General features: G+C 35.3%; 3 protein-coding genes across 5 annotated transcripts; 1 reads left to right on the top strand and 2 right to left on the bottom strand.

Moving 5' to 3' along the window:
• Positions 1 to 1,557: 1,557 nt before the first annotated feature.
• Positions 1,558 to 3,273, top strand: LOC145070184 (cytochrome P450 CYP94D108-like). The gene has a single exon (XM_079017126.1). It carries the CDS (start codon positions 1,561 to 1,563, stop codon positions 3,124 to 3,126), a length of 1,566 nt encoding a protein of 521 aa, XP_078873252.1. The 5' UTR covers positions 1,558 to 1,560; the 3' UTR covers positions 3,127 to 3,273.
• Positions 3,274 to 12,550: 9,277 nt separating this feature from the next.
• LOC145071042 (uncharacterized) lies at positions 12,551 to 14,444 on the bottom strand. The gene is made up of 3 exons (XM_079017982.1): positions 14,304 to 14,444; positions 13,143 to 13,597; positions 12,551 to 13,032 (listed from the first exon to the last, which is right to left on the bottom strand). Exons 2-3 carry the CDS (start codon positions 13,573 to 13,575, stop codon positions 12,725 to 12,727), a joined length of 741 nt encoding a protein of 246 aa, XP_078874108.1. The 5' UTR covers positions 13,576 to 13,597; positions 14,304 to 14,444; the 3' UTR covers positions 12,551 to 12,724.
• A 332-nt stretch (positions 14,445 to 14,776) lies between these two features.
• LOC145065779 (autophagy-related protein 11-like) lies at positions 14,777 to 19,775 on the bottom strand. 3 transcript variants are annotated; one of them, XM_079012855.1, is made up of 6 exons: positions 19,629 to 19,775; positions 17,994 to 19,068; positions 15,984 to 17,418; positions 15,680 to 15,897; positions 15,376 to 15,589; positions 14,777 to 15,289 (listed from the first exon to the last, which is right to left on the bottom strand). In XM_079012855.1, the coding sequence occupies exons 2-6, from the start codon at positions 18,950 to 18,952 to the stop codon at positions 14,957 to 14,959; spliced, it is 3,159 nt and encodes a 1,052-aa protein (XP_078868981.1). In that variant the 5' UTR covers positions 18,953 to 19,068; positions 19,629 to 19,775; the 3' UTR covers positions 14,777 to 14,956. The 3 variants fall into 3 exon arrangements, with proteins under 3 accessions (XP_078868981.1, XP_078868983.1, XP_078868982.1); XM_079012857.1 differs by lacking the exon at positions 19,629 to 19,775 and adding an exon at positions 19,463 to 19,545; XM_079012856.1 differs by lacking the exon at positions 19,629 to 19,775 and adding an exon at positions 19,211 to 19,456.
• Between the last annotated feature and the right edge of the window lie 860 nt (positions 19,776 to 20,635).

The raw sequence follows: 20,635 nt of genomic DNA, 5'->3' as shown, positions 1-20,635 counted from the left end.
TGCAGAACTCGATAACCAAAGCTCTCTTTCCTCGCTTTGAAACCTGCAACTCAACCCTCTCCTTCAGCTACCACATGTTATGTGAGGAAGACGGTGCCCCCACCTGCAGATGAAAACTCTGATCTAGTTCTGATATGGTTTCTCCTTCATCGAATCGTCATCTTCTTCGTTTGTTGGCCATCATCTAATAAAACAAAACACACACATACATACTGAGATCAATTCGATTTCAACAACAAACGTAGCAGAAGGCATCACCGATTTAACTTTATGCCAACCACAAACCACTTTCTCCGCTATATTCTTTAAACTCGCTGCAAGAGAAATCAAAGGCAGATAAACAAATGCATCAAACAACCCCTGTTTCGCTAATGATTTCCAATATGCCATTTAATCTCACAGATTCTTTCAAACTCTCACGCATTAAAAACCTAAAATTGTCTTCAATGTCACGCTAAGTAGTTATGGATTTCAAAATCGTACCTCTTAGGGCTAAAATGGCTCAACGGGGGCCGCTTGGGTAGAGCGATACCATTCGAGAATTGCACCATAGATTGATCTGTTATGTTCATCAATTAGGGTTTAGGAGACTTTGTATATGAAGGGGATGAACCATTTTGTGCACATCGTTGGAAACGAGTTTTAATCGGCCGATAACTAGTTTAGGTGCTTGTTCGGGAGGTGGGCCTGGAGAGAGAGAGAGAGAGAGAGAGATTTCTTAATTTTTTAATCATAAAAATAGATTAAAAATGAAATTAAAATGAAAAAAAAATACCTGAAGGGTATTTTAGTCTTTTAAGTTTTCCGAGGGACCAAAACTACAAGCAAACTACCTCAAAATGACCACCAATCCAAAAAAAATCGTGGTTTGGACTAAAACCCCAAAAAAATGCATACCACGGGGACCATTTTTGCAATTTAGTCTTTAATAAATACTTATTTTTTAAAAATAGGTATTTCGTATACAAAAAGTTTTTATATAGAAAATATAAGATTTTTTATTCAAAAATATGTTTTTTTTTGTATAAATATGATTATTTTTAAAGAAAAAGCATATTCGATAATTTTTTTGTAGAAAAGAAGTTGTAAAAAAAACTAAAGTTATGATGAATTCATAAAAAAATTCATAAATCTAGGCAAAAAAGGTAAATTTTTGACCAAATTAATAATAAAATTTAAAATTTTGGTCAAAAGTGTAAATTTTTTATCAAATTTCTAATAAAATTTGAGATTTGGACAAAAAGTGTAATTTTTGAAAGTTTAATGGTCTTTTGATCGGATAAAAGATTAAATTGAATATAATTATCGATTTGAGGATTTAATTGAATAAAAAAAATATAATAAATAAATCGATTATTAAATCAATATTTAAGAACTTAAACTAGGTATATAAAATATAGAAAAATAATAATAATAATAACAATTCAATGCACAATAACCTAATATAAATCTAATAAACATTCAAAACACAATAACCTAATATAAATCTAATAAACATTCAAAAATCTAAAGTTAAATCCGCCATTCAGATCGGCTTCAAAAGTAAAAAGTATATAACGAATGGAGCTCCTTCGTACTCCAATCGTAAACATGGATATTATCTCTCTCCAATCCCTGATTCTAGTCTTCCCGATATTTTTGTTCATCTACTATTTCTTCTTTCTTCACCCAACAAAATCCAAATCCACCACTCAAATCGGCTTCAAAAATTACCCATTACTAGGAACCCTCCCGGAATTTTTCGTAAATCGCCACCGTTTTCTTGAATGGAGCACCCAAGTCCTCTCCCAGTGTCCAACCAACACCGCCGTCTTCAGCCGTCCTGGAAAAATCAATGGCGTGCTAACAGCCAACCCTGCAAATGTCGAACACATGCTCAAAACCAACTTTGACAACTACCCAAAAGGAACCAAGTTCATGTCACTCCTTGAAGACTTTCTCGGCCGCGGTATCTTCAACTCCGACGGCGAAGCGTGGAGGGCACAGCGTAAAACCGCCAGTTACGAGTTCAACACTCGCTCCCTTCGGAATTTCGTGATGGAAACAGCCGCCGTTGAGTTACATACCCGATTCGTTCCGGTTCTTGAACGAGCTGCGGATGTGAACAAAGTTATTGATCTTCAAGACCTTCTTGAGAGGTACTCTTTCGATAACATATGTAAGGTGGCATTCAACGTGGACCCCGGTTGTCTCGCCGGCGACGGAACTTCTGGTAGTGAATTCATGAAAGCTTTTGAAGAAGCTGCGACGCTTAGTTCCGGGAGATTCATGTATATTCTTCCAGGTTTATACAAAATCAAGAAACTGTTGAATTTTGGTTCGGAATTTAAGTTGCAAAAATCAATAGCCACCGTTCATAAATTCGCCGACGATATCATAAAGTCAAGAATGGAGGAAAGGAAAGAAGAAACCGACGAGGATTTGTTGTCCCGCTTCATGGGTAACTCGGAATACTCACCGGAGTTTCTCCGGGACATTGTCATAAGCTTCATATTAGCAGGTCGTGATACGACGTCGTCAGCTCTCACATGGCTCTTTTGGATTTTATCTTCACATCCCAAAGTAGAGCAAAAAATACTCGACGAATTGAAAGCTATCCGGCTTAGCTCAGGCGAAAGTCGCCAGGATTTTTACAGTTTTGACGATCTCCGGCAGATGCATTACCTTCATGCGACAATCTCTGAGGGATTACGGCTGTTCCCGCCGGTGCCTGTGGACACAAAGTCTTCCCTTAAAAACGATATCATGCCAGATGGGACGTTTGTCGCAGAAGGATGGTTCGTTACATATCACACATACGCAATGGGAAGGATGAAGAGTGTTTGGGGGGAGGATTGCTGTGAGTTTAGGCCGGAGCGGTGGCTGGAGGAGGAGGAGAACGGCGGAGGAATAATGGTGTATAGACCTGAAAATCCGTTTAAATTTCCTGTGTTTCATGCCGGACCGAGAATCTGTTTAGGGAAAGAAATGGCGTATACTCAAATGAAGTTGGTCGCTGCGACGATCATTGAGAGATTTCAGGTGGAGGTGGTGAAAGTGGTGGAGGAGAAGAATCCGCCGGAGCATGTATTGTCGTTAACGATGAGGATGAAAGATGGGTTAAAGGTGAGAATCAAGAAAAGATGAAGGGGGTAAATGGGCGATACGAGTGGGTGTTGACTGTTGAGTGGATGATAATATGATATTGTGGTATACAAAAACTTCATACACGTTATGTATAAATTACTCTCTATATCTGTCACTAATACTAGTTAAGTTTCTCTTCGTAATTCACTAATATGTGTAAGTGTAACTACCATTTCTAGGTTATTTACATACATATACACGTATACTGTAATTAATACAAGAAGTTTATTAATAGAAAATGATTGAATGTCACATATCATAAATACGACAATAGGAGAATGTGTTAGATATTTAAAGGCTTCAAGAAAAAGATATTTATGACGAACTACATGTTTGAAGTAATCATAATAGAATGAACTAGCTGGTTTTCATTTTGAAGAGAGAAAAGGAGAATGTGTTGGATATTTAAAGGGCTTCAAGAAAAAGATATTTAAAGGTTTGAAGTAATCATATTTCTTTTGAGTAAATTACACAAATGATCCCTATGGTTTAGGGTAATTTACGTGTTTAATCCCTAATTTATTTTTTTAACTCGGAATATCTCTTCTGTGTGTTTTTGTTACGCGTTTGGTCTCTGTCTTACCTAAAAAGACTATTTTGCCTTTAATTTTTTAATTTATTTAAATAAACACACCCTAACCTCACCCCTCTCACCTTACCTTAGCTAGTCCACCATTATTTCCTATTTAAATAATAGTCTTTTTAGGTAAGATAGTAACCAAGTGCGTAACAAAAACAAACAGTATGGATCAAGCATATAACAAAAACAAATAGTAGGGACCTTTCGAGTTAAAAAAATAAGTTAGGGACCAAGTATGCAAATTACCCCAAACCATAGGGACCATTCGTGTAATATACTTTTTTTAAGAGAGAAAAGAAAGCGATTTATACACATACTTGTTGATTTCTACAAAATAATGATATGTTTTTTTGCATGGTTGTCAAAATCGCAATCCTGATCGTAGGATCGTAGGATCGTATGATCCTAGGTATGAAAAACGATTCGGATTGTAAAATGATCGTATTTAGGGTAGGATCGTAGGATCGAGATCCGATGCGATCCTACTTTCCCTTGATTTTTTTTTTTTTTTTTTTTGCTTTTGCAAATGAATTTTTTTACCATTTTATGTCTTTTATCCTTCATCAATTTAGCATTTATCATTTTGTATTGTGGTTTATAATTAATATTTTGAAGTTTTTATAACTTTTAAACGGAAAATTGAATGTTTGAAATATGTTACATGATTAAAAATTATAAATTAAAATTATATTTTATTTTGTAGGATTTTAGGATCCTGATCCCGATGTTACGATCCCAATCTTGCAAACCCAAAAACAATACTAGATAGGATCCCGATTTTGACAACCTTGTTTTTTTGTAGTAATATTATATAATCTTTTAAAACATAATTTTTTATATATAAATAAAAAATGTTACTTTCCAAAAAAAAAAGGGTAATTCTATTTGCACGAAACAGATTCTAAATGCACGAATACAGACGTCCCATCACTCAAAACTAGTTTTAATATGAATTTACAGTTTTTACCCTCCCACTTTTATTAAACTTTCAATATGTTTCTTTTACCATTTCAATCTCTATACTATATTTTATGTTATTATTTTAGTTTAAATTAATATATTAAATTGTTTTGTCAAAAAGATAACTTCTAATCTTCTATGATATTAACGTAATACAACTTTAAATTTTTTTTTAATAAAATTAAACTCAAATAATAATCAAGTTACTAGTTTAGGTTTTTAATTTATTTTATTATGTTATTGTATAGCCCTAATTTTCTTATCATTTTCCATATGTTTTTTATTTTTTTTATTTTTTTAATTTCACATGATGTATATGTTAATTACTAATGATGGTTGTTACTTTTAATTTTTTTTAAATGAAAATCTCTAAGAATTAGTATGTATACTATAGACGTAACAAAATAATCATTTTCTTTGTATTAAACAAATAACAAGATATTTTAAAATTTTGGTATCATGATTATAAAATATAAGGGTGTGATAAAAAAAAAACTTAAATCGAATAACTGAACCAAACCAAATGATGGTTGGTTAATTTGGCTCGGGTTACTCGGATATTTGGTTCATTCGATTTGATTAACCAAATAAAGATACCTTATTCGGTTAAACTGATAAAACTGAATAAACTATTTAGTTAATATATATTTGTTATAATTTATATCTATAAATAAATATTTTATATTTAAACCAATGGATTAATTACTAAAAAGATTTTGATAACTCATTATTTAATTTTTAACCATTATAAATTGATAATTCAAACGGTTGACCATTTAACCAGATAGCCATTTAACCACATGCTTTGGTCATTATTAAAAACCAATTATGTTAAATTTTTGTATGATTTTAAACGCGAGATGAAAAGAATCTTTCTAAAACTTATCAATGGATAAAATATGTCCACAATGCCACGGATTCCCCATGAGAGGGTTCTATCCCTAAATTCTAAGATAACATTTACTACAGCTCACCAAGATGGTTCTATTTTAGCCAAAGGTCCAAAACATAATCTTTATCCTGGGTCGGTGTTAATGATTTTGTTATTTGACGACAGTCGGAATCAAATCGGAAATTCAATAACGACACTCATCTCATATATATATATATATATATATATATATATATATATATATATATATATATATATATATATATATATATATAATGTTTTAACGTTTACATGTTTTAAATTTATTATTATAAATAAAAATAAGATGACAAGATTTCAAACTTAAAGGGGCTATATATATTATTATTCTAAGTTCTAGGGTCTTAATGAAAAATTTACAATTAAAATGGATTGGACGTACATCACGTTTTTTCACAGAATTTTATACAATACACGAATTTATTCGTGTATTTAGGAGTACCCAAAAAAAAGTATGAAGTATACTGAACAAGATTGATGTGTTCAAAGCTATATTGAAAATAAATCATTAGTTTTTTAATGTTTCAAAGTGACATGAGGTGACAAGTGACAACCATATTCGATTATTATTGTCCCGACAAATAAATTCCAATCACCAATGGCCAAATCACATGCATACAAGCTCATTGGATCCAATTCATGAGTTATTTGTTGAATCAAGGCAGAGTCGATACATCACTTGCTTTTGTCTTGCAAGTTTATGAAAACAACTTAGCTGGGATGAGTGGAATAGCTCTTCTTTTTTTATAATGGTTCTTCTTGATATGTAATTGTTGATTTGTAAACTCTGGTTGACCTTGTTCTTTTTCTGCCCTTGCTCTGCTAAGTGCACATATCAATATATGGCCGTTTCAAAAAAAAAAAAAAAAAAAAAAAAAAAAAAAAAAAAAAAACTAGTGCGACTTGGTGAATCTCACTATGTTATCTTTTTTTTTTCCCCCGCTTTTTGAACTGCTAACGTACAATTTTTTCTAATCCTAATTTTAAATTTACATTTTTTCTTATTGAACCTTCAACATTGATTGGTATGTAAATGAATGTTTTCTTAAAAGTGGTTTTTATTATGGGGTTTCGTTTAAATTTTGGTTCCTTAGCTTTGTTAGCTTCTAGTTAGGACACTATCAGGTTAACATTTTACCTTTATTTTATAATTTTTTAAGATTAATTTATATTATTATTATTATTATTATTATTATTATTATTATTATTATAAACCCAACCTCAACCCACCAATTCACCTTCATCATATGCGCACAACCTTATCTTCTCCCCCTTCCTCTTTAGGAGAGTGTCTTTGTCTAATCTTTGGCTTCTCCGGTATCCATCCATATCGTCCCATTTGTTACATTATACAAATCACCAACCTTCACAACATCCTCCAAATACATTCAGTGAAGGCCTTTGATTATTATAAGGGTTAACCCATTTTTTGTTCTCTAACTTCAAGTTTTGGCGACAAACATGGGTTGTATGTTTCATGTAGCAACCCAATAAGCATTGGTTTCCATTTCTAAATGTTATAGCAAATTTGGAAGTGCAACGTAGATATCTAAAATCCCAATTATTTGCTTCCCAATGCTTATTACCCGTATTTGATAAAAATTGACTAACAACATGTAACATCCAGATTCATTGAGGTATTTAAAACTAATGTATTTTGGATTTTGGCCGGTACCACGTCGTGGTGATGGCCGATGTATCGCGAGTTTTAAACAGCCGCCACGGTGTGACGGTCTATGGCCACAGCGTGACAGTTGTTTAATGAGAAACCCTAATATTCGGGGTTTGCACCTTATTTAAGGGAATGTGATGACTAGGGTTGCTCACCCTTAACCTCCATCACACTCACTTAGCCTCTAAGCAAACCCTAATCTTCATTTTTGCTCTCTATGCTACTTGTGTTGATTTTGAGGAATTAGAAGAAGAAGAATGTGACTTCTAGTACTGGATGCAGCAAGCAACTCTTCTCACCATCTTATTGTGCATCTTCTGGACTCTTGTAAGTCCCCAAGTTCCAAGCTTTTTGGTTTGTTGTGCATAGATCTAGGTTTCTATGTCTTAATCTTCATGTCTTTGGTTATTGAGTGGTGAGATCTCATAAAGTTTGCAACTTTATGAATCTCATAAAGTTTGCAACTTTATGAATCTCCATGTCATTTTGGGCCTTTGATACTTTGGATCTGGAGTAATATTGAGTTTTAGTATCATGCATGGAAGATTTGGCCAAAAACTCTCATTTTGACCTAATAGAGTCCAAGACATGCATTAGACATGCATGTCGAGAAAGTAAGGATTTTTATGTTGTTATTTGATGTTAGAAACGTTCTGGAAATGGGGATCTAGTAGTCTTCAAGAGAAAGTGCTTAATAGGCTAAGCCAAGTTATGTTTTTGCCCTATTTAGATCTAGAAATGGGATCTCTATCCCTTAGAGAGTCTAATAGGATAAAGTTGGAAACTTTATCCAGTTGGATCGTAGAATGGACCAGATCTGGGCTTTGGAGGTCTTAAGATCAAGGAAATCGACTTAATCTATTAAGTTGTTAGGAGCCCAATGCCCACGACGTGGCCTAGGTCTCCGCGACATGGCGGCTGGTCTGAGACTCGCCTGTTTTGTCATTTTGTGGTCGCGGCGTGGTCAAGGATGGCCATAGTGTGACGACCCTTTGTAGTTGACCTTGACTTTGACCAAGTTTGACTTAAGGGTATTATGGGTATTTTGAGTTGTATTTGAGATTGATCACTATTTGATGAATAGGTGACGGGTAGAGCTGATATTCGAAGCAGAGACTTATTCGACAATTTGTTTGGACAAAGAGGTGAGTTTTCTCCGCATTGTACTTGTAGGTTGAAGGCACCAATGCCAGCCCACCAGGTTATGTATCCTGATATATAAGATGATATTATGCTAGTTATATGATAGATTAGTAAATATGTATGATTACCTGTATTTGTTAGATATGTGTTTATGTTTATCTGTTGTATATGTCGATATATTATGGATGGGTTGAGGTGGTTCTGCTTTGTGTTGAAGGCCAAGATACTCGAGGCGGTCCGGATAGGCTGTAAGCCTTGCAAGGTGGTCCAGGGGCCGAAGGCCCGTAGAGCGGTCCAGATAGGCTGTAGGACCTACAAGGCGGTCCAGTCAAGCTGAAGGCTCATATTTACATGTTATTGTTTGTTATGTTGTGTGATGGTACTTTGGGGGAACTGTAACATCCGGTCTTAGTTACGCATTTAAATTCAAGCCAAACTTCATATTTTACCCTTGGACTCGGCGAGTTGGAGCCCCAACTCGCCGAGTAGGATCGACTCCGCGTGGGGGACTAAGTGACCTACTCGAAGATTCGGAAGACCGACTCGGCGAGTAGGGCCTCCATTCCAGCCTCCATCACCTCCAGAGCATTAATCTCGAAACCATAATCCTCCATAAGCAAATTTGATCTTTCTTGGTTATTTTGAGTGTTATTTGGTGTATCTTGAAGCTAGTGAAAGAAGTGGAAGATAGAAGACTCAAGGGAGAAGGAGTAGATCCAGGAACTACACCCCATTCGCCATCTTTTCTGGTAATCAAGCTTCTAACTTGATTTTCTTTCTCTTAGATCTATTTGCCCCCATATTAAGAAGATTTTGGCTTAAAAACCTTGGTCCTTGGTGTTGGGACATCCCAAGTGGTTCATATCTCAGATCTAGGTCCTAGGAAGGGTTGCATGGCATAAAGGTGAAACATTATGACCATGAGAACCCCCAAGCATCTTGTAGACCTCATTTTGGGTCTTTTGAGCTTAAGGACCCATGCAGGGACGTAAAGCTCTTAACTTTACATATTATATCAACCCTAAGAGGCCAGATATACCCCTTGGATAAGATGAGCTCAACAGAAATCGAGCTTATGGTCATGGACTTTAGGGGACTCGGCAAGTCGTTCTTGGGACTTGGCGAGTCAGGGATTGGTTCCCCAACCCTTGCTGTTTCTGAGGAATCTGGTTGAGTCTAGAAGGGGGACTCAACAAAATGGACGTGATTAAGGACTTGGAAATCATCGGACTCGGCGAGTGTAGGAGCAACTCGGCGAGGCCAAGGCAATCTTCCAACCCATGAAGACGGACTCGGCGAGTTGTTCTTATAACTCGGTGAGTCATAGATTGGACACGTTCATATGATGAAGATGAACTCGGCGAGTCGGTTGAAGATAGTCCTGATGTTATGGTTGAAGGAGAACTCGTCGAGTTCTATCTAGACTCGACGAGTAGAGTCGAGGATGGAGTCATTTCGTAAGGATAGGGACTCGACGAGTCAAGTCAACTAGAGGTTGACTTTGACTAGGACGTTGACTTTGGCTAGGGGTAAAATGGTCATTTTACCCTAAGAGTAGTTATCAGTTTTTGACTAAGTGTCCTTATGGAATTCATAGACGGGGAGTCAACGGAACAGCAGACAGGGATTTCTCGTTCGGATTTTAGTAGACAGTCAGCTTTACGAGGTGAGTTTTCCTCTAGTAGGAACGGGTCTAAGGCACCAATGTCGGCCCGTTTAAGTAGTTATAGTATGACGGGGTTAGCCCGATGCAGTTCATATGTTTCCGGACTTCGGTCCAATGTCAGGGCAGTCCCGAGAAGTAGTTACGTATGCGTGATGTCTTTGTGATTCATGCATGTTATATGTTGTATGTTATATGTTATGTGTTATGTGTATCGGGCTTCGGCCCGATGCAGGGGCAAACCCGATGTATGTTAGTTTATATGCTATCAGTTATGTGTTCCGGGGCAAGCCCAATGTATGCTAGTTTGAATGATATATGTTATATGTTCCGGGCTTCAGTCCGATGTCGGGGCAAGCCCGATGCAGATTATGTGATTTTATTATCTGTTTATGATATATGTCATGATGTGTATGCGTTGGGGCAAGCCCGATGCCGGGGTGAGCTTGATGCCCGATGCGGTCGAATGTCGGGGTGAGCCCGATGTCGGGCAGGAGTCCGATGTCAGGTAAGCCAATGTCAGGATTCGTCCCGATGCAGTTGGGAGTAGTCCCAGAGTATTGTTATTTTGATATGTTAATTGTATGGTATGTGGTAGTTTGGGGAGCTCACTAAGCTTCGTGCTTACAGTTTCAGTTTTGGTTTCAGGTACTTCCGGTAGCAAAGGGAAGAGCTCGGGATGATCGCATGACACACACCACAGTCTTCAGCCTGGGAGTTTACTCTAATATTTTGATATGATATTTGACATGAGATTTGATATGTGATAGATATTATGAGATTTTGAAACACATGGTTTATGATTTTATACTTTGGCAATGATATTAATGGTTTTGATAATGCTTTAAAAACGAAATTTTTGGGTTGTATTTTTTGGATGTTTCAGGAACTTACTGAGCTTTGGCTTACCGTTCTAGGTACTTCAGAGGATCATGGGAAAGCGAAGACATGATCGTGCATATCTTCATGTTTTTATGATATTGGATCTTGGGATACTTTGAATATGATTATACTTTTGAAACAATGGTTTTTGTAAACAGTTTATGGTTAATGGGTTGTTTTTGAAATATTTAAATTTCTATAATTTTTGGGATGTTACACAATACTTACTACATGGGCAATATTAGGACTTGTGCACAACATAGAATACAACAAACTTCCAACAGTTTAGACATATGGAACTTGATACATCTATTTAATATCATTCTTGGAAGAGGATAAATCTATATCTAGTAAAAGGTGAACTAACCGACGTAGCTTTATCCATATTGAATTCGTAAAACAACTTCTCAATGTATTGATTTTGTGACATGTGCAACTTTTTGGAAGCTATATATTATTGAGTGTTATGAATGCCAAGAATACGTTTTGCTAACCCTAGCTCGTTCGTAACCAAAGATTTGCTTAATTTTCTTTGTGATATGATATTTATCTATGCATTCTTGCCAAAAATTAACATGTTATTAACATATATCAATAAAATGATCAAGTCGTTATCACCAAGTCATCAATCCTGTATAAGAAACAACATCGATTTAAAGTAGTCTTTTGGTAGTCTTTCTCCCTATGACTGGCTCAAATTTCTTATACCACTATCTTAGTGATTGCTTTAACTTGCAGAGAATTTCTAAAGTCTAGACACATAATATCCTTGCCCTTAACATGAAAACCTTTAGGTTGCTCCATGTATATATCATGATTTGAGTCACCATAAAGGAAAAGTCTTTAACATTCATTTGCTCAACCACAAGATCAAGGCTAGCAGTTAAACCAAGAATCACACACATCTTTATGGTTGAGAAAAAATATTATCAAAATCAATACTCTTTTTTTAACTAAACTCTTTTGACCGTCAATCTAGCTTTGTGCTCAGAACATATTCTCTCCAACCTTCAATTCGTAGACCCATTTGTTGCCTAACACCCTAAACTAGTGTCATTTTATGTACTTTAATACGACAATAAATACTATACAACTTTTTGTTGGTCCCCATTAAATGTAACTACTGATAATAATATTAACGGTAAGGAGGGATTAAATACAATATTCAAGGTCTAACAATAACTATTAGAAAATCTTAGAGCTTAGCATACAAAATTTGTTGCAGAACACCTTGTAGGAAAACTTTTGAATATATTCCTAAAAAATACAACTCCTTCACACGCATCCTTGTTTAACATCCTTACAAGTATGATTATATGTAATAGAAAAATATAAAGATCATGGTAATGGGTGTGATGTCTATGCTGCACTCCCTTAATCAAGTCACGAAAAATAGTTTTTAATGCCTTCATACTCGAGTGACAATTAAGTAGTCCTAGGTTTCATATTTCCATATTTATACCCTAAACTTAATATTTCCATACATTTTAATCTTCTATATATGGTACAAAATCTTGCATGTACCCTAGCCATATATATTCACACATCGCATATATAACAAAACAAATCAAACACCCCCAAAAGGCCAAAACAAAATAAAACATCCAAAACCACATTTAAGTCTTCAAAATCTACAAACAAATCTATACGTGAAAAAATGGCACATTATCAATCAAACATGCCACTTGTAGTGTTTATATACTCTCTATCACCTACACTAAAAACAATTGGATCCCTTCACCAAGAAGAAAATGACTAACTTCTCCTTCAAGCTATCCTTGAACACAAAACACAAATGGGATCACCCGATTCTTCATCATGTGCTCCATTCTTCAAGCATTCAGTATGGAAAGCATGCCCACATCCCAAAATATCAACAATAGGAAGAAGAGGAGGTGCACGTTCATCAAAATAACCTAAATCAACACCACCATCATCATCGTCATCACCATATAAGGAATCTTCATTATATTCAGATTCTTCATCATCATCAGAATCAGATTCTAATGCAGAAGAAAGATCCTTGTTGCATAATACACAGATCTGTCCACAATGCCCACTTCCCAGTTCATAACCTATGATTTGAGAGCATAGTTTCAGTCAATCAACTGAACCCTAAACCCACATAAAATAAATTCCAATGATGTTTTAATAAAAAAAGAAAAAATGTATCTTTTGGACATACCTTCCCATCTGATATGATAAACTGGATCATGGAAGAATGGTTCCAATTGACTAGAAGAAGGTTGATTCTTGTCATGGTCAGCCATGGATGTAGTTAAAGGTTTTTTACTTCCAATATCTGTAATTGGGAATGGAGGAATTTTTGGATAAGTTCTTTTGAGTTCAGTTTCTGAAACTACCCTCCTCTGTATAACAGGTGAAGAATCTTTAGAACCATTCTTTTTTGGGGTTTTCTTATTTTGGGTAACCTTTGAAGCCTTTTTTCCTTCGGTTTTTTGAACTTTATTCCTCAGATTATAAGTTGGAGGACCCATTGAACCTTCAGGTTTTGGATCTTTACTCCTCAAATTGTAAACAGATCTCTTTTTACTTGTCTTTGAGTCATCCTTCCCACCATGCTTATCTCCACAAGACCCTTCTCCCAGTTTCTCCATGGTTGTAGTCCTGAAGAAAGCACTGCATGGATGTGCTATAGATGTTACAAATGAACTTATAGACACATATCAGATACTTATAGCAGCCCATTGAAATAAATAAACTAGAAATATAGTGTCATATTAATCAGCAACTATACCTAGCTATGGTTCATTTTTATCATTTTTCACAATTCTCCATCCTCATTATCAACATTTTCATTTCATTTCATATCAAGTAAAAAGGACCTAAAACCAAAATGTCGCAGAGTGACAAGAATTTGACCTTAAATTGGGTAACGATGATACACTTGATATAACAATGTGAGCAGAGATACATGGTATCCTGCACAAATTATATGGCAAATCCGAAGTGTAAGCTAATTCAAACTCCCATGCGCTCAGCACAATTAGGCATAAGTTTAGGTTTATTATCAATTGAGGTAAGGAGAACGTGTACCTAAATGTGCAATAAAGATTCGTTTGTTCTACTTCTGTGAAATGGAAGATGAACGTGCAATAAAAGACGCTAAAAATTGCTGCAAACCCTAGCTAGAATTCTCGAGTTACGCGGTACAGACAGAACAGAATACGTCACTCTCTTTATAGTAAGTTACAATTGATCGTTTATCGTACAAGCAATTCAAAACCCGAAAACACGATGAGAACCATCGACAAATTCACAAACAAACAAACCCTAATTTTCCGATCCTAATTTAAAAATCCGCAGATAATGAATAACAACTCACCGGATAAATTAGAGAATCAAAACCAAATATCGATGTAGAAGGGTCAGGAAAGAAAACATCGGCGAATCAACAGATGGATTTTCGTAAAGTTGGGGAAGAAATTGATCGAGAAATTTCAAGACTGAGAGAGAAATGAAGAGGTTTCTAGGGCTTTGACGCTATTTATAGTTTTCCATCCTGTAGGCCCGGCCCGATATAATTTATTCATTTTCAAACAACAATCATTGGGCCCAACAACTTGTAAAGATTTTAATTTTCTTGTCTTTAAAAAGAAAACATTTATTCTTGTAATGACGCAACTTTTTTTTTATTATGTTCTTTAGATTATTTCTATTTCCGACAAATGGCAATTTCATCATCTATTTAATACTAGTAATAAATTATACGTCAAAAACAGCTCTATTTTCATAAATATTTTGCGTTACTTTTGGCCTTTTAAAGATATAAAACATTATGTTACGAAACAAACGACATCAAAAGATAATATATACAAAGTTTTTTATATAAAGAGAGAATTTATATACAAATAAGTGGGAGAAAGCGATCAAACATAAAATTTCCATCAACAAGTCAAGTAGTATATATATATATATATACACTTCCTCCCGCATCTTTCACATTTCTTCCATCATATCTCCACCGGACATCTTAGATCAGGAAGCAGCGGCAGGTGGCGGGGGAACGGCGGTTTCCGGCAACATCGCCACCGTGACAACAAAAAACTCACACCCAACTGCTAAACCATACGGGTTTCCATCACCACTATTAACCTCCTTCACAGTTTGTCTCTCAATATGCACAATCTGGCCCACAATATAGGCGGGCTGCTGGCGGCTGTTGTCGGCATACAAGGCGGCTGATTCTTGAGAAAGATAGTAATGATTACAGTTCCTGTTTATTGCTTTGTAGTAGCCGGATTTATCAAGCACAAATGCAGCAATTTCATGGAGCTCTAAACGCCCAAAAGATATCTTTTCCTTGTTAGCCTGGTTCAAAAAGTAAACCAAAGTTTTATTATTCGAGTTTATTACTATAAGTTAAAATATTGACAAGAAAAAAATTAAAACGTAACCTGTTTTTCGGATTGATGTTTGATGTATAAAGTGTTGACTAGTTCTTTCTTTTCTTCCAACTCTTTTGTAAGCTGTTCGTGAGATGCCTCGGCTTTTGTGAATTGATCAATAAGCTCGGCTCGATGTCGTGTTAAAATACCGACTTTTTTAGCGAGCACGTGAACACATTCGCGGAATTCAGCAGTACCATCATCCCCATTTTCGTTTGCAGAACTGAGAATTTTATATTAAAAGAAAAAAAATAAAATAAATAGGGTTATATTTAAGCCAAACGGTTTAGATAAATGTGAAATTTTGACTTACGTGGCAAGAGATTGAGCTAAAGAATTGAGTGAGTCAGCAAAACCAGCTATGCCACCTGCTGAGACACATGTTTTAAGACGTTCGAAAAGGCTGCGAACTTTTAAGGTGGACCCACGCAATGCGTTATACTCGGATGCTCTTCTATCCGCTGCACAAAGATGAGTTTGAGCCTCTTCTCGTGCTTCATGAAGACAATTCTCTAAATGTGCACAATTCATCTGCAAAATTACCAAATTTTTTTTTTTTTTTTTTTTTTTAAACAAAGCATAAAATTTGGAATTAGGTTATATTATACCGACATTACCTGAGATTCATCTAGAAGCTTCCGGCTAATTTCCAAATCCCGACCAAGCTTTCCTACCTCCTCTATTGCAGCCTGAAGTTTAGCTTCGACTTCAGTCAACTCATTTGACTTTTCTTCTAGAAGATTCTGCAATTCCATCACACGATCCCTAATCTTCCCATGTTCATCTCCCTCACTTTTCGGAAGTTGTACCATGTTGTCAGCCGTCGAGCTTCCAACCAATGGCATCCCGATATCTGGCGCCTGTTCCTCTTTCTCGTCTTTTTCATTCACATCACGATGTGGGTCCCGCATGGACGAATCCAAATGAGGATTAATGATTCCCGATGAATTATAACCAAATGAACCCTCATCCATATGAGCTTCCCCATCACCTGAAATCTCAGATTTCCCAATTGAAAAGGAATCATTTTTATCGAGTTTATTTTCTTCTAATAAATACTCATCAGATAACCTTCCTTCCAATTCCTTTATCCGCTTTTCATACAACTCGAACTGAATTTGTTTCTCTTTTAGAATTGATTCCAATTGTTTCCCGTATTCATCTTTCAAACGTAACGCCTCAGCAGTCTTTTCCGCCCCATCTTTAAGTAAAATGTCCAATTTACCCTCGTCCCAACATTCAGCTTCTACATCCATGGGGTAAAAACAAAGCATGGCTATACAAGAAGCAAGTTCAGCTTTCAACTTTGCATTCTCAACTTCCATTTTACTTGTCCCCGAAATCCCAATAAAGTCCTCAGGTTCATCACACTCATCATTTCCATCCACAGAACTTTTAAAAGAAAACCCACCCAACTCCACAGGGGCAAAACGGTCCAAATCCGAAATATCAAGATCCAGTAAATTCCCATCAAACGGGGCTACATTCACATCACATGTACTTGGCATATCATACAACCCCATTAATGCTAAAACATCTCTCGGGATATATAAACTATGAATTTTAATAAATTCTTCACGTCTCCTAACTTCAGAATCCCGTTTATTTGCAAGCCTTTCTGCCAGCTGTCCAGCCATTCCCATATAAAGTTTCATTGATGCCTTTCTTCTTACAATTTCAGCAAGACACGCGCGATATGCGGGCCCTATCCCACGAACAATTTTTAATTGCTCAAATTGAACATTTTGCCGATTTATTGCTTCATTGAAAACCGAAAATTTGTACCTAACATCTCTTATTGTGTACTGAATGTATGCAATTTTTTGCATGTATTCGTGTACGAAAGTATTCATTTCGGATTTTTTTTCTTTGCAAAATGCAAATAGATTTGAAATGGCGCGCTCACATGAATGCATTTTTGGAAGATGGTTTTTTTCATGGCCCTCGTACATGGGGCCCAATGCTGACACAGCATCGTGGGGTCGGAGGGAATTGGAGAGTTGACTGGTCAAACATTCATCTACGAGCTTCTTTACCATGGCGACATCTTTGCTGCATTAATTTGGATCCGAAATCAAACATGAGAATGTTTTAATCGTAAAATGGAGTGAAAACAATAAATTGAATCTTTAAAACCAAAAGTGGACTTTTTTGAGGGACAATTTTTAAAACCAAAAATTGGGTCCTTTTGAGGATGAGTCTTTATAAAGAAAAGTTGATAACTTTTTGGGGAAAAAGGAAATATATTTATTCTATTTGGTGTCCCTTTTGTTATTACTATACCATGTAACAAACGTTTTGTTTTGAATATTCATGGTATAATTACAAACAATGCAACAAAATCCACTTTAAGATGTCTGATAAAAATTGCAACATGTCCCTTGAGGGAAATTTTCATGTTGAATTTACGTCTTTGCGAGTTCCTCATAATGCCATTAACTAAGTTCACCAAATATCCCTATGTTGTGTTATCATTGAAGGGTAGTTTACGCATTTGACTAATATGCAATGTAGCAAACAAATATATACCGATCATACAATCTACCTAACACCAAAACTTTGTACAAAAAAACTAACACATAGATACATGTAACAAGTTACATAGTAGAAAATTAGAAATTACTGACCTCAAAGCTTGCATTATGCTTTTCTGCTCATTTATATATTGTCTATGCTCCTTGATAGTTCTTTCAAGATCTCTATTAACAATAGAAGCTTCACTAGAGAACAAAAGTTCAGTACTACCCTTTAGCTCTCTAAATTCTTGCTTAAAATCACCAACTTTAATCTCAAACTGCCTGTGAGAATTACCACAATCCTCCAACATTTTTCTCAAACTTTCTTCCTTAACAAAATCCGATAAACACCTGCGATTATCACTCTGTAAAGCAGGAAGAAGTTTGACATTCCTTAATCTCTCCAAATCCCTCCAAAAGTTCACCAAAAGATTCGAATGTGACCTTTGCTGATGAGAATAACGTTTCACAAAATCATTGTAGTTATGGAGGATCATCTTATAAATATGGTCCAAATTACCCCTGGCAATTTCCAATGCCTTTTCTTGTACCCTTTGCTCCCTTGAAAGCCGCTCACAGGTTTCATATTTCAAAAGGGTACGTCGGTAAATTGCATCTCCTAGCTGATAATGGTACCTGAATTGTATTTCATATGAAGGTAATGCTTTTAGGGCAGGATCTGAAGCTTCATCTAATGGGTGAGGCTCATGGGAGGATGATGATGGTTTTGCAGGGTTTGGGTGGATATTATCAGGTGCTTCGAGGTGCACTGGTTGTGGTGGGGTTGAATTTGTACGCATTTTGGCTCTATTAAACAAGAACACTTCTCTATCATCTGAAGGGAGTTTGTATGCAGAAAGTGGTTGTTGGGGTTCTAATTTCATGTCTAGATATAAAAGAAGTTGATCGTTTAAGGGTATCCCTGAAAGTGATTCGAGGTACCTTTGAACAGCTTCAACAAGGGTATATTCGTCACAATTGAGATCAAAAGAATGGCCATTTTCGGCAATATGAACTATAAGCTTTCCCCTTTGTACAACCCCTTCCGAACCACCGCCAATTGAACTCATCTTCTCCGAATGATTTCCAAACTCAATCAGAAATCATGAATTAGGGAGTTGAAAAAGACGAATACGCCCTCACCGAATTGGATAACATCCAGCTATTGTTTTACCATGAATGAAATCTGCAAGGCGATTTAAGTTCAAATCTTAATTAAACCCTAAAAAATCAACACCCACCAATAAAATCCAGAAAAGTAATGTAAACTCCAAAAAGAGAAAAAATCCAACGAAGTTATTGTGAAAAATAAAAACCCTAATACTCACCAACCAGAAAGATTCTGTCAAAAGAACCCTAACTTTATGGAAATTAAAACTCAACCTTCCAAATTGTAAAGAATCGGACTGATTTAGAAAAATAAACGAATACCCAGAAACAGAAAAGGAAGAAATTGAATGAACTATACTTATATACACTAAGATTCCAACGATGAATTTAATGAAATAGCAGTGCGATAAATAGAGGGAATGCAATCGATAACGTGAAGCCAAGGAAGAAAACAGAACAAAAGGAATTACTTCGAATTTGGCCAAGAAAAAACAAGTCTATCACGAAACACTTTCTCTTTAATAATATCTTAAAATTGTATGAATAAAATAATGAAATTGTGTGATCGTTCTTCTTCTTGGGGAGAATATTATTATTAAATACGCAAGGGTGTCAATCAGTCAGATAGATAAGAACCTTCTCAGAAGAGTAACCCACAAGGCACAGCACATAGAAAAGAAAGAAAAAAGTTTGATCCTTTCTGTATCTTTATCTTTTCTGTTCTTCCTCCACACCCACAATAAAGTCTTGGAAGAACAGAAGATTTAATCAAGCAGCCTTGATGGTTTATATGCATATGTATGTGTATGTGTATGTGTATGTGTATGTGTCATATGTGTGTAAATGTCATAAATTCGACTATTTTTACTTTTACCCTTTGTGGTTTTCTTGTAACTATTTCGTCGTTTCCTATTGCGATGGGTTTTGGTTGATGATCATCCTTTTTCAATCATGGTTGTTAAAATTTTGTTTGGATTTGAAAACTGATGCCTTGTCTTTCAGAATATATGTCGTTGAGGTCCCTTGAAACTTTCATTTTCAGTTTTGTTTTACAATTTGTAAATTACAGAATTAATTTTAATATTTTTATAGTTTACAATATAAGATAATGAAAATAAAATACTTTGTTTTGTGGTACGGAACTATTGATTGATTAAAGTTACAATGGAATAAAATGTTATTAAGAGATGGGAAAACATATATATATATATATATATATATATATATATATATATATATATATATATATATATATATATATATTATGGTGTTTTTCATTCTTGATTTAGTTTAATCATATATTAGAATTATAAATTTATTTATTCATATAAATATAAATGAGTTGTACATTTTTACTAACATGCGATTTTGATCATTTTCTTGTTTTGTACCTTGAGTCACAAGTTTACAGCTTAACTACCGATCTTTAGTAACATTAAAGTTGATAATTATTCATTAAGTCAGATCTTATTAATTTAATGTTTGATTGAGTTAAATATTACTTTTTACCAAACCTAATAAGAGGGATATAGAGGTCATAAGAAAGAATTAGACCCTGTTATTTATGATATCAAACGGTTTAATTATGACTTAATGAACCACAACTTCTAGACCTAATAAAGAAATATCAAACAGTACAGCTT

Source organism: Lactuca serriola, chromosome 8 (assembly GCF_051521515.1).
Source record: "Lactuca serriola cultivar US96UC23 chromosome 8, Lser_US96UC23_V15, whole genome shotgun sequence".
In the NCBI taxonomy this organism is placed as follows: Eukaryota; Viridiplantae; Streptophyta; class Magnoliopsida; order Asterales; family Asteraceae; genus Lactuca; species Lactuca serriola.
This window is presented reverse-complemented; position numbering and strand designations above follow the sequence as displayed.